The 11,307-nt window shown below is 41.9% G+C and overlaps 1 protein-coding gene across 1 annotated transcript; it reads right to left on the reverse strand.

Annotated features, from left to right (window-relative positions):
* Positions 1–8,246: 8,246 nt before the first annotated feature.
* MAP10 (microtubule associated protein 10) lies at positions 8,247–10,876 on the reverse strand. The gene has a single exon (XM_038133652.1). The coding sequence runs from the start codon at positions 10,800–10,802 to the stop codon at positions 8,409–8,411; it is 2,394 nt and encodes a 797-aa protein (XP_037989580.1). The 5' UTR covers positions 10,803–10,876; the 3' UTR covers positions 8,247–8,408.
* Between the last annotated feature and the right edge of the window lie 431 nt (positions 10,877–11,307).

Genomic DNA, 11,307 nt, shown 5'->3' on the forward strand with positions numbered 1-11,307 from the left:
GTGGTAATTCAAGTCACACTGTCTTGTCATATCAGTACATGTAATATAAGTAACAATTATCCTGAGGCAAACGCTTTCCACAATATGGGACAGGATACACAAACTGGGAAGTTAGAGTAGATTTTAACAGGACAAAAAATGAAGGAAATTGCTGAGTATAGCAGGTTTATGAAAGGTAAGAAAGGATACACACTGAGAGGATGTGCATCAATACACTTCATACTTCTGGAACTCTTGCTTAGGACCTTTTGACCCCAAAAATACACTCACTGTGCTTTAGAAGTGTGTGTCATGAGCTCCAGGCCTATCCTTGGCAGAAAGAGAGGATGATCACTGGTAAAGTTGCAGGCATGGATTGGACCCTGCTTCCCTGCCTGCCTGTGTCCTTGGAGCTCTTTTCCCTTTTGGTTGTGCACATAAAGTGGTAGTTTGGCCTTTTTGCTTGGAGCTGGTTCTGTGACTATATGTGGAGTAATGAAAGAGGAGAAGATAAAGTGGTTGCAGAAGATTCTTGTAAGAGCAGACATCTGGGCTGCTCTGAGTAAATGGCAAGAGGGACCTGTCATGCAGAAATGGACAAAATTATTTTGGTCTCTTCACAAGCAACAAGCATGATACTGAAAGACAGAACCAGCTGACCTCCTAGACATATGAACTGAGGACAATCACAAAGACAGCTTTTGAAAAATAGAGTGTAATAATCGATGATGTGGTGATTGATGGATTTCTTGACCACTTCCTTGAGTGGGGACAGTAGGTTTCCTAGCTGATACATTTGCTTCAAGAGACATTTTTTGCACTTAACCACTAAATGTGCCTGAAACTCTTGCTGATATTCCCCAATGCTGTCAGGAAAATTATGGAAAAACAAAGAACAAGGACTCCCTGTCACCACTGGTGACTTTCTAGCAATTTCCAAACTTTGAGTGGCAGGGCTTTCCTTTTTGCTTCTTTGGTTGTTTTTGCTTTACTCTGTTGTCTTAAACTGGGGTATCAAAGGGTATGTGGTGATATGTGTATTTCTGTGTGTACTGCTTGTTGTTATGCAGAACAACTTTCAGACTGAAAAGAAAAAAAGATCAGCAAGTTGTGGTGTGTTGTGCAGGAGCAGTCAAAATGGCATTTCTGATATATTAGCAATTTTTATTCAGATTGTCTTAAATGACAAATTCTTCCTTGTACAATCAGGAAGCTGATTGAGACACCAGTTGAGATGCTTGAGTTAGCCAAGGGAGAAGCAAATGGCTCCATCCAAGAGGCACTCATCCCTATAAAACTTACTTCCTCCTTCCTTTCATTGTCTGACTTCAGACAAACAATGGGTCAAAATGCAAGGCCTGTGGAGTTATTCCAGAAACACATACTTTCTTTGACCTGGAGTGCAGGGATCAAACTCTTGTTACTATTGCATCAGTATAGCTTTAGTCTGCTTTCTGCTGTACATCTGCTCCATAACATTGGTATTTACTCCAGTTGCAGAACTTTTGGCAGGCCTGTGTGAAATGGCTCCAGTAAAAGCAGGACTGCTGCGTTCTACACTATTGCTAAACTCAAACCAAAAGAAAATGTATATCTTCACAGTTCTTCCTCTTGAGATCAGAAGTAGAAGTAATAAGTACAGTGAAGGACGCTGTTCTCAAATTATTTGGGATGTTAAGTGGAATGGGAAAGTGCTTGGAAATATTTCTTGAATGGTTTCTGTAAACATTCCTTGAATAACTTTCCTGTGTCTAGGGTTGATGTGTGTTTAAGAAGATAGGGACACTTCCTAGAAAAATACTTTTGCCTTCCCTTTTGTTTATTAGAAATATTACAGAGGCTGGGGAAACAAAATTTCAGTTCTATGTTAAGACTTCAAAAGAAGCGAAGAAAATTTCAGAGGAACATCTGGAACTTACCCCCCAGCTTGACACACTTCTCTAAGTTTGGCCATGACTCACTGTTCTGGACATATATTGTGGACATGCAAATATGATCAGCAGCTGGCAAGGGATACTTCTTTGGCTGACCACTGCGCCGCTATAAGGTATCAGATAAACAAAAAGCAAATTTCAGTTAGGACTCTGTTGCAATTAGTGCTTTCCTTGATACAGACCTTGACTGTATCAAGCCATATTAAATTCACATGGTATGTGTGTAATTTAACAGAATTTAATCAACAGCTAAAAATTTGAAAAAAGGATGCAATTAAAAAGTGGTGTTGCAACAGTGATGAATACCAGGGAAGCATCAGGTTAGCAAATCTGCTGCTCTCATTGAAAATGAACCAAATCCCCTGTTGATAAAAGGTTTTGATAAGGGTGAATGTGCTCCAATATTTTGTTATTAAAAATGGGTATGTAGGAAATGTACTGAAGTACCTTGAATTTATGTTCTTGTCTTTTCATTGAGCCCTGTGAAGGCTGTTTTGAAAGTTGTTTTGAAGAAACCCTATACATGTATTCCACTTTACAAATAAAGCCACACAATGTTTAGAAGGCTGTAGAGTAACACCGCAGAGGCAGCAGGAGATGAGAGACCTGCAACAACCAAAAGGCTGTTAACAAACAGATTTTCATACATACAGTAATTCTATTGCTGGGTCTTATTAGAGTTATGGATAAGAAAATCAAAACTGTATGCCATTGTACATCAGAGCTTCCCTCATACTGTGTTTGATGTTAGCAAGGTTTGACAATACATCCTGAAGAGTTTCCTTCCCTACATATGCCATTAAATTTTGATCATTACCTTAGTCTTATCCTAGTGTTGACACCAGCTGTCAGGAGTAAGCGTACAAAATGTTAAGAACTGCAACATAGAGAAGATCAGACATGATCTGATGGTTTCTGTCTAAACTTTTATGTCTGGCATGTTCCTGTGGACAAGAACTCTAGGCAAAACAGGTAACCACAGAGAAGATGATCAGGGGTGATGAGAAGGAAGGAAGGAAACACAGAGGTACAGCAATTCCCATATTTTATTTTTTTAAATGAATGAAGGTAGAGTTACATAGAAATGGGTACAGAGAAGGAAACAGGTTCATAGAGGCAGGAAGGGGATAAACCATGCAGAGTCCAGCAGACAATGGTCAGAACTTTAGTTTGATATCAAAGATGAGAACAAATCAGTGAAGATGTCTGAGAAGTAAGTGTTAGGAGTTTTTCTTAATGATAAGTAGGGCAAGATGAATTCTAAAGATGGCATGAAATATGTGATGAGAAACTGGAACAGGCAAAGCATCAAGATGAAAGGCATGATGGGAGAGCAGGGGAAGATGTCTCTGAAATAAGGTTCTGGATATCGTGTTGGCATGGAAATTTAGGGAGGAGTCAAAGGTTAAGTACTCTCTACATGAGCATAAGGGACAGGAAAAATATTGAATCTGCCAACAGTTAAAGACAAGAGAATAAGGGCTGGAATATCTTTGACACCAAGGGAGTTCTTTCAATCATGATACTGCTAAACTTTCCAAATGCTTCTGAAAATATTTGCTGAAGCATGACTTATCTTCTTTCAAAAACATTTTTGCATTCCAAGTGATAATACAGTTAGAGTCCTCTGCATGGGTTTCCATTTCACAGCCATTTTTGAGGTGACTAATTCTCATGGAATTTCGGGAGATTTGACAATTTTAACACCTTTACTTCCTTTTAAAAACCTGCTACCTTCTGCTAATAGATACATAGAGAAAATAAAGGCATGAAATTTTCAGGCTCATAACCAAAATGTTTGTAAAATATCTATGATTAGAATAAAATATATAATAGACACCTGAAATTGTTTTAGTTAACATTTTAGTTTTATAGGGGTTTTTTGTTGTTTCAGGAGGGAAGGTGGGTTTGTTTGGCTTTGGGGTTTTTTATTCTCTGTACCTGAATCAATCTTTAAATGTTCATTTAGTTAGGAGTAATATATATCTCAGATGTTATTTAATCACTTCCTCTACCAAGCCATGTTATTTTAAACAATTGGTAAATGAATCACTTGCAGAGCTCTCTGCAGAGCTGAAGATTAATATTGTTTTCTCCAGCATGAGACACTCAAATTTATCCTCTAGAAAACAATAGAGAACATAGAATACACTTCTGGGAATATGCAAGCAATTCTGTAAAGTCAGGGGAGGTTTACATTACGATTGCCATATAAAATTCAGACAAGTGGAATCATAAAAGCCAAACTAAAGCAAAAACTGTTTAATGCAGGTGAATGTCAATGCCAAACAAGAAAAAGACAGTGAAGTTGCAGCTTGTCTGGGTGACTTCAACATAACTGCATGCCTACAAGGGATTAAACATGAGGGAAGAACCTCAATGTGAACAAAACTGAAATTAAAATTCAGCAGTATACTGACTGAGAGGATGGAAAATGCAAGCAGCTATCTGGTAGCAAACATTAGCTATAGCAGTTGTGATTGCCATTAGCTCTAAATGCATGTTGAATTAAAGCCAACATCTGTTCTCACAGAGATGGTCTTAGTCATCTTAAAAGAAAAGTTAATTTGGAAATCAAAACTTTAGAAAAGGATTAAAAGGCAGGGTTTGGTAGAGGTAGAGAAGCCTGATGTCTGCCATGGCAAATGATAACTATGGGCAAATGTTCTAAATGGTCATTCTACAGCTCTGAATGAGTGGCATTACACAGCAGCTGGTGAAGCTGCAGGTAGAAGTCAACAAAACCTTTTGAAGGTCTAAATACAAGATTTAATTATTTGACTTCTTTTTAGATGATCAAAGACAAGCAAGTAGTAAATGCCGATGACAAATGCTGAGAAAAGGAAAGCAACATTATTAAGATTTCTAAATAATGACTAACATCTAAATAATGACTGAGCAGCACTTACACAAAGAGAAACAAAATTATTACAATACCAGGCATCACAAAATACTGGGGCCTAGAAAAATGAAAGTAGTAAGAACAAGTAAAAAGTTCAATCGCACTGTTACCAAGGCTGGATGGAATTTCAGAGAACTGAGAAAAAGGATTTCCAAAATGATGAAGGGATTAAAAGTAGTAAAATATAGGTGGTAGGAACTGTCATCAGAGAAATCACAGAGAAGAAACTGTGTCATCTAATCAGAGTGCTGAGGAATAAAAAAAATTAAGTAGAGGTAACCTACCTGGCTGGAATTTCTCAGCACTGTCCTTGGCCATCAAGTAATAACATTTGCAAGAAGTACTAGTAGCAGGAAAATATTACAATAGAAGGAGAGGAGTGCCAGAAGCTCTCAGTATGTGGCGTCCTGCTCTTCCCATCGCATCATCAGTTACATAGTAGTGGCTATCTGGATTTACTTTAGTAAATAGTATGCTGAAATAGTTGTTTTAAAAAACAGTTACAGCAACAGCCTTAAAATCTGAATTAATGTGTGGATCTAAGTGTTTATTTCTTATTTTGGGTCTTGTTGTAAAACATGAAATTCAATTTTATTTGGGCAGATTTAACCACCCTAAACTTAAGCAATGAAACTATGTTTTTGAATACCCATCTAACTAATTTCTAAAATATCATACAGATTTAAAGCAACCTTGTTAAAGTAACAAGTCTAAAGTAAGAAGTTAAGTGGCTTTGTTTAGTGAGGATCTATAAGTTTAGGTAATTACTTCTCACCTTTTAATTTTGCTGTAGTAAAGTTTAAAGTTTACAACAACATAAAACTAGAAGTAACTATAGTTTCCTGTTTAAAAGTGTGCAGCAAGGAATTTTTTAGATGCAATGAGTCAATGAGACCATGTATTCTTAAATATTTATGTTACTTCTGGGACAGCTGTGCAAGAATTGCAGTGTATATGCTACTGTTATTTGCTTCTCCCAGCATATTGTCATATCCCCTGCAAAAACATCATCCATGCAATTCAGCCCTTACAGTTTAGAAATGATGAAAGAATGGTGTAATACCTCCATTAGAGACATCTCTTATTAAACCTCTGATCTTAACTACTTGATAACAGGGGTACAGGCTGCAAGTTATAACAAAACTGGCTAGCTAATATAATGTAGATGTAGATTATTACAGGAATTGTACACAAGGGAGTTTGCTGTGGCCATTTTAAAAATATTTTATATTGGTAATTATTATCTGTGTTCTGTTCTGTTATGTTGACATAAAATCCTCTTGTCATTAGCAGCTATTTCTTGCTAATATATTGGTTTATGAGTTTTCAATAATAAAGTTCTTTCCCATTTTTGTTGACTGAGAGTTGCTGCTTGAATGTTAGGTAAAAATGAATTTACTCTCACAACAAGATAGTAATATCTGAAAAGGCTATTATCCCTGGGGACAGAAACTACCTGCTAACCTCTCCATGCAATAATCACTACCTGGAGTATATATTTGAAAAGATAAAAACAAGCTAAGCCACGCAAGCATGATGCTGCAGTTTTGTTCTAGTGTAATGTCTTCTATTGTCTTCCTAGTATGCATTTTTTTGTCATTTTCATTGTTCTCCTGATAAAATTATAAGTGCTATTACACAGTAAACATTAGAAATGTTATTCCAAATAAAATTAGCTGAAAAGAGATTAGTTTCATTATTCAAACAAAAGAAATATTGCTCCCACCATATTTGCTTCTGGAAATTGAAAAGCGAAGATGAAATAGAGGATAGAAAAAAAGACTGGAAATTTGCCCTTGAGTTTCAACCTGCTTGGAGCTGAAAATAAACTTTTATTTTTGAAATAAAATTTTCATAAATAATGTTTTTCAAATTGTGCACTTGTAGCATTAGCAACTCATTTAAATAGCCACACTGTAAAAATGGTTGGTCAGCATTGTATTTTAATGATGGTTTTTCTCATGAGAAGTGCAAGACATTACTCCAACAATAAAATCAGAATAACTGCCATGTATATATGACAGTCTGAATCCACGTATATCAAAGAAGTCCATGGCATTAGAAGAAAAAGGAAAAAAATGGTTCTAAAATTGTAGCTGATGAAAGACACCCTAAATAAGATTTAGGAATTGCTCTAGCCAGAGATTCCTTTGGTATATAGGTAATTTCAGCTGCTTACCTTTAGATTAAAAATATTACTAGTGGTTTTTAGGAAGTCAACACTACATACTCCAATAATCCTCACAGATGTTCATGCTTTAAATAGGAGAGGTGCTGTCATTCCTACAAAATAAACACATAGTAGGAGGGAAAGGAAAAAGCTCCTCCAAGATGTTAAAGTGTAAACACGGGCTCTTGCAATAAAGTACATGGAAAACTGCAGTGAGAAATGAAAAAGTTGTGGAAAGAAGTCAGATTGTAAATTATAAAGAAAAGGGGAGTGGATAAATCTGTCATTTAACTCTGAGGATAATGATGATATAGTTAGCAATGTAAAGCTGACATAGGAGATGAACTACTCAAAAGAGGAGGGAAAGGGAGGTACATGAGACTAAAAACTAAGGCAGGAATTCAAGTCAAAAAACACCTCTAAAATTTAGGAGCAGCACATGGACTCTAGAGAAACCTCTGTAGTTAAACAGAAGACATTAAGTTCAATGATCAAACTGGAAGCCATAAAAAGCAAACCTGAAATCAAAAGCAGACATCAGTTCAACTATTTTAATGGCAAAGGAGACATGGCAAATTTCTCATTACCTCACATCTCTACATCATGACATAATATGCTCATTTGTTCCAAGTTTCTGGACTGTGGGTGCTGACCCCACCTCTTTCCCTAGAGTCAGGGAATGCAATCAGGGAGTTGTGAAGCGTTGAAGATTTACTGTGCTCTTCCCTACTCCTTGCATACCATTAGTCTTCAAGGTCAAGTAACTTCTATCTACCTCTTAAAGCTTGCCCAGATTATACAGATTTACTATCACCAGTAATTCTTACACTATTCAATAATAACTTGTGAAAATCTGACTTAAATAAAACTTCAACCTAAGAAACTCTGAAAGGGCTCTTCCAGTTCTGGTCACTCTGTTTAGTGATGGGAAAGGGAAACAAACACATCATTATACTGACTAGCTGATGAAATTCTGTGATGCTACTGGCTGTGACTATATGTTCTAAGTAACTATTTCTAATGAAAAGGAGGCTTGGAAATTTTCAGGAGGAATAAAACCTTCTGTTTGGTTAGGAATGAATTTTGTACTTGGCTGTTCTGGTAGCATGTTATTACTTCTACACTGGACTGCATTTGTGGGTACTGGCTGCTTTTGCTGCTTCTGTTTTCATTTCTGCTTTGACAGTAAGTTATGTTTCACATACTCTTTGGATTACCTTTGTGTTAAGATACTGACACTGAAGTCAGGCTGTAGACACCATTTGTTAGAGATTCAAATAGTAATTTATTTTAAAAACCTCATAAGTGAATTCACTGATGTAATACATGTGCATGATAAAATCTTAAATTTAGTGTAACTAAATGTAACAGATTTTACAAAGTTCAAATATTTCATCTTAATCCAGACAGTGAAAACTTATAATTACATTGTGTATCCTGGGAGTTTGTTTATAACAAGTTCACTGATGTCTTTGAACTGATTAGGGCCATGTAGTTTTTCCAGAAAATCATCTTCTTTGTCTGACCTACTGTTTTCCAGAACACTAAGTTCAAGATCAGACATGTTAGATGGCAAGTAAGAGCTAACTTGAGTTACTGACTGCTTTTGTCCTGTAGACGTCTGCCCCTTTCCTGTATTCAGGTCAGTATCAGATTTAACTTGTTTGCTTCTTAGTGAAGATATTTCTTTAATATGTCGATCACCTCTGTTCTCTTCCTTACTCATCTGTTGGGCTTTCTGCTCTTCATCTTCTAATAATGATGCCTCCATCTCAGCAAGGTTAAGTGAATCAGCAGATTCAGCACTAGTTTCCATGCTGGTTTTTAAGTCACAGTTTCTCCTCAAAGACTGGTCTGGAGATGAAGCTGAAGGAACTGGCACAAGATCTGAAGTACTTTGAGCTCTTTGACTTGTCTTTGAAATTCTGGACCTGCTGGATTCTGGCTCTGTATCTGACCAATCTTGCTTTGCTCTTTCAAGCCACAGAGGTTCAGGACTGCTGTCATGAACTTTCGAGTCTCTGCCTGTACACTCAGCATTGGTGCAATCTCCTGAACAAACTGTGTTCTCTGGACTAGCAACAAAGTCATCAGAGTATATGAATTCAGAGTTGTTTTCAACACTCCTGCTGGGGCTTAGTTTATGACCACTTACAACAGACACATCATCATGCTCCATGGTTTTATGATGGATTAAGTGTATTGCATCGTTGTAACTTCCTTTTCCATTAGCATCTGATGGGAATGCTGCTGGGAGTTGAGCTTTTGCATACTTTTCCTCATGAGCAGATTTTAACAGAGTTTCCTCCGGTAAGGGGGCTATAGTTATTGAATCGTTCCTGGATAGACTTGCAATAGACTGTTTCTGCAGACCAGGGGATTTATCTCCTGTCACAGAAATTGACTCGGAGAGAGCACTGTTTTCTAATGAAGTCTGAATAATTTTATCCAACTGATTATTCCGCTTTAAACTGCCTCCTGTGCTACAATGCCTGCAAGACACCACATGCTGTTCTTCAGTATTTCTGACCAGTTTTCTCTTGGGTAAGGGGCTTCTCCCTTTCAGCATCTCCATTTGCTTTTTCCTGTACTGCTCCCTCCTTTCATGAATTATCAGCTTATCCGGGTTGGTCTGCTGCAGCCGTAGCCTCAGAGTATTTGTTAGCCCATACAACAACTTCTTTCTGGGAGGTCTGTTCTCCTTAGCTTTGCAGCTCCTTTCACAGGCTGGCTGTCCCTCAGGCACAGCTTTCTTGGGTCTTCTCCCAACCCCAGAAGACTCTGGGGAGGTGGTCTTTTGACAGCCTTGTTGGAACGGAGGGCTCGTGACTTCACTGCACCTGCCAAGCCCCACAGGTGTCTCTGCAGGCCTCAGGGCAGCAGAGTGACTGGGAGGCTGTGAGGCCGTGTCCCCACTCCCTGGGGCCCGGTAGAGCCAGGCAAGATGGGGGTGGACAGCAGCAGCAGGCACAGCGCTGCGGGTGAGCACGGACAGCTCTGCCAGCAAGGCACTGAGCAATGGCAGCTGCACCAGGGCGTTCTGGGGCTCTCGAGGGCTGGCGGGGTGCAGCAGTGAGGGCCCAGCACTGGGACGTGGTGGGCTGGGGCCCTTGTCCTTCTCCTGCGGTCTCTGCGGCTCGATATGCTCCCATTGCCTTATTGCTGCTGGCGGCCGCTGAGGCTCAGCCGGCTCACGGCTGTAATAGAGCAGCGGAGGGCAAAAGACGTTGCCTTCCAGCTGCTCCCCCTCCTCCTCCTCCTCCTTCTCCTCCTCCTCGTCCCGCGGTTCAGGGCTGGTGGCAGGCGGTGTGGCGGCGCGGGGGCTGGCGGGTCGCGCCTCACCGGCCTCCAGGCTGGTCAGGCGGTAGCGCAGGACCAGCTCCCCGACGGGGCGGCCGGCGGTGTCCCGCAGCGCGAAGCGGCCGCGGCGGCCGCAGGAGGAGGGCGCCCCGGGCCGCTGCAGCAGCTCGGCGGCGGGGGCCAAGGACACGGCGCAGCTGCCGAGGAGGCGGGGGCGTCCCGGGGCGAGCCCGGCGGGCAGCGCCAGGAGCAGGGCGCGGAGCGGGCGGCGGCGGAGCGCGGCGAAAAGCGAGTCCGGGCGCCAGCGGAACAGGCAGCGCTTGCCGCGGCCGAAGGGAAAGGGCTGCCCCGGCCGCAGCGGCGGCGCGGCGGCGGCGGGGCGCAGCACGAGGGTGGGGAAGTCCAGGAGGCGCAGCGCCACGGCCGGGTGTTCCGCGGGCCCCGGGAGCTCCGCGGGCCCCGGCTCCGCCACCCGCAGCGCCTCCACCAGCAGCTCCAGCGCGAACAGCCGCTCCATGCCGGCCCGCGGGCCCCGCTCTCGCGAGAGCCCCGTGTGTGTCCGGGGTGCCGGCGAGGCCGGCCGCTCTCTCGCGAGAGTCGCGTCCCAGCAGCGCTGCCTGTGGGGCGCGTCCCGGGCAGCGCGGCCTCGCAGCCCGCAGCGCCGGGGAACTCGGGCCCGGCGGCCTCAGGGGTGCTCGGCCCCGCGTCCCGCCGGCGGGAGTGTGCCTCCAGCGGCTCCAGTGTGCCTCCTGCAACCATGTGGGCCGTCTGCTCTGGTGGCTGGGTGGGGGCAGCACCACGGTGCCTGATGTGTGGTGGCAGCAGCCGTCGTGCTCCTGCCCTCGGCTCTGAACACCCTGGTCGTGTGTTCCCCGCTGTAGTTTTCGAGAGACAGGAGCGGCGGTGGGACGGGCCCTATGCTCCATCAGGTAGCAGGAGTGGTGTTTGTGGAGGCATTGAGGGACCTTAAACTGTTTTCATATTCACAGACTCACTGAATCAGTTGGGTTGGAAAAGATCTC

Source organism: Motacilla alba, chromosome 3, assembly GCF_015832195.1.
Source record: "Motacilla alba alba isolate MOTALB_02 chromosome 3, Motacilla_alba_V1.0_pri, whole genome shotgun sequence".
In the NCBI taxonomy this organism is placed as follows: domain Eukaryota; kingdom Metazoa; phylum Chordata; class Aves; order Passeriformes; family Motacillidae; genus Motacilla; species Motacilla alba.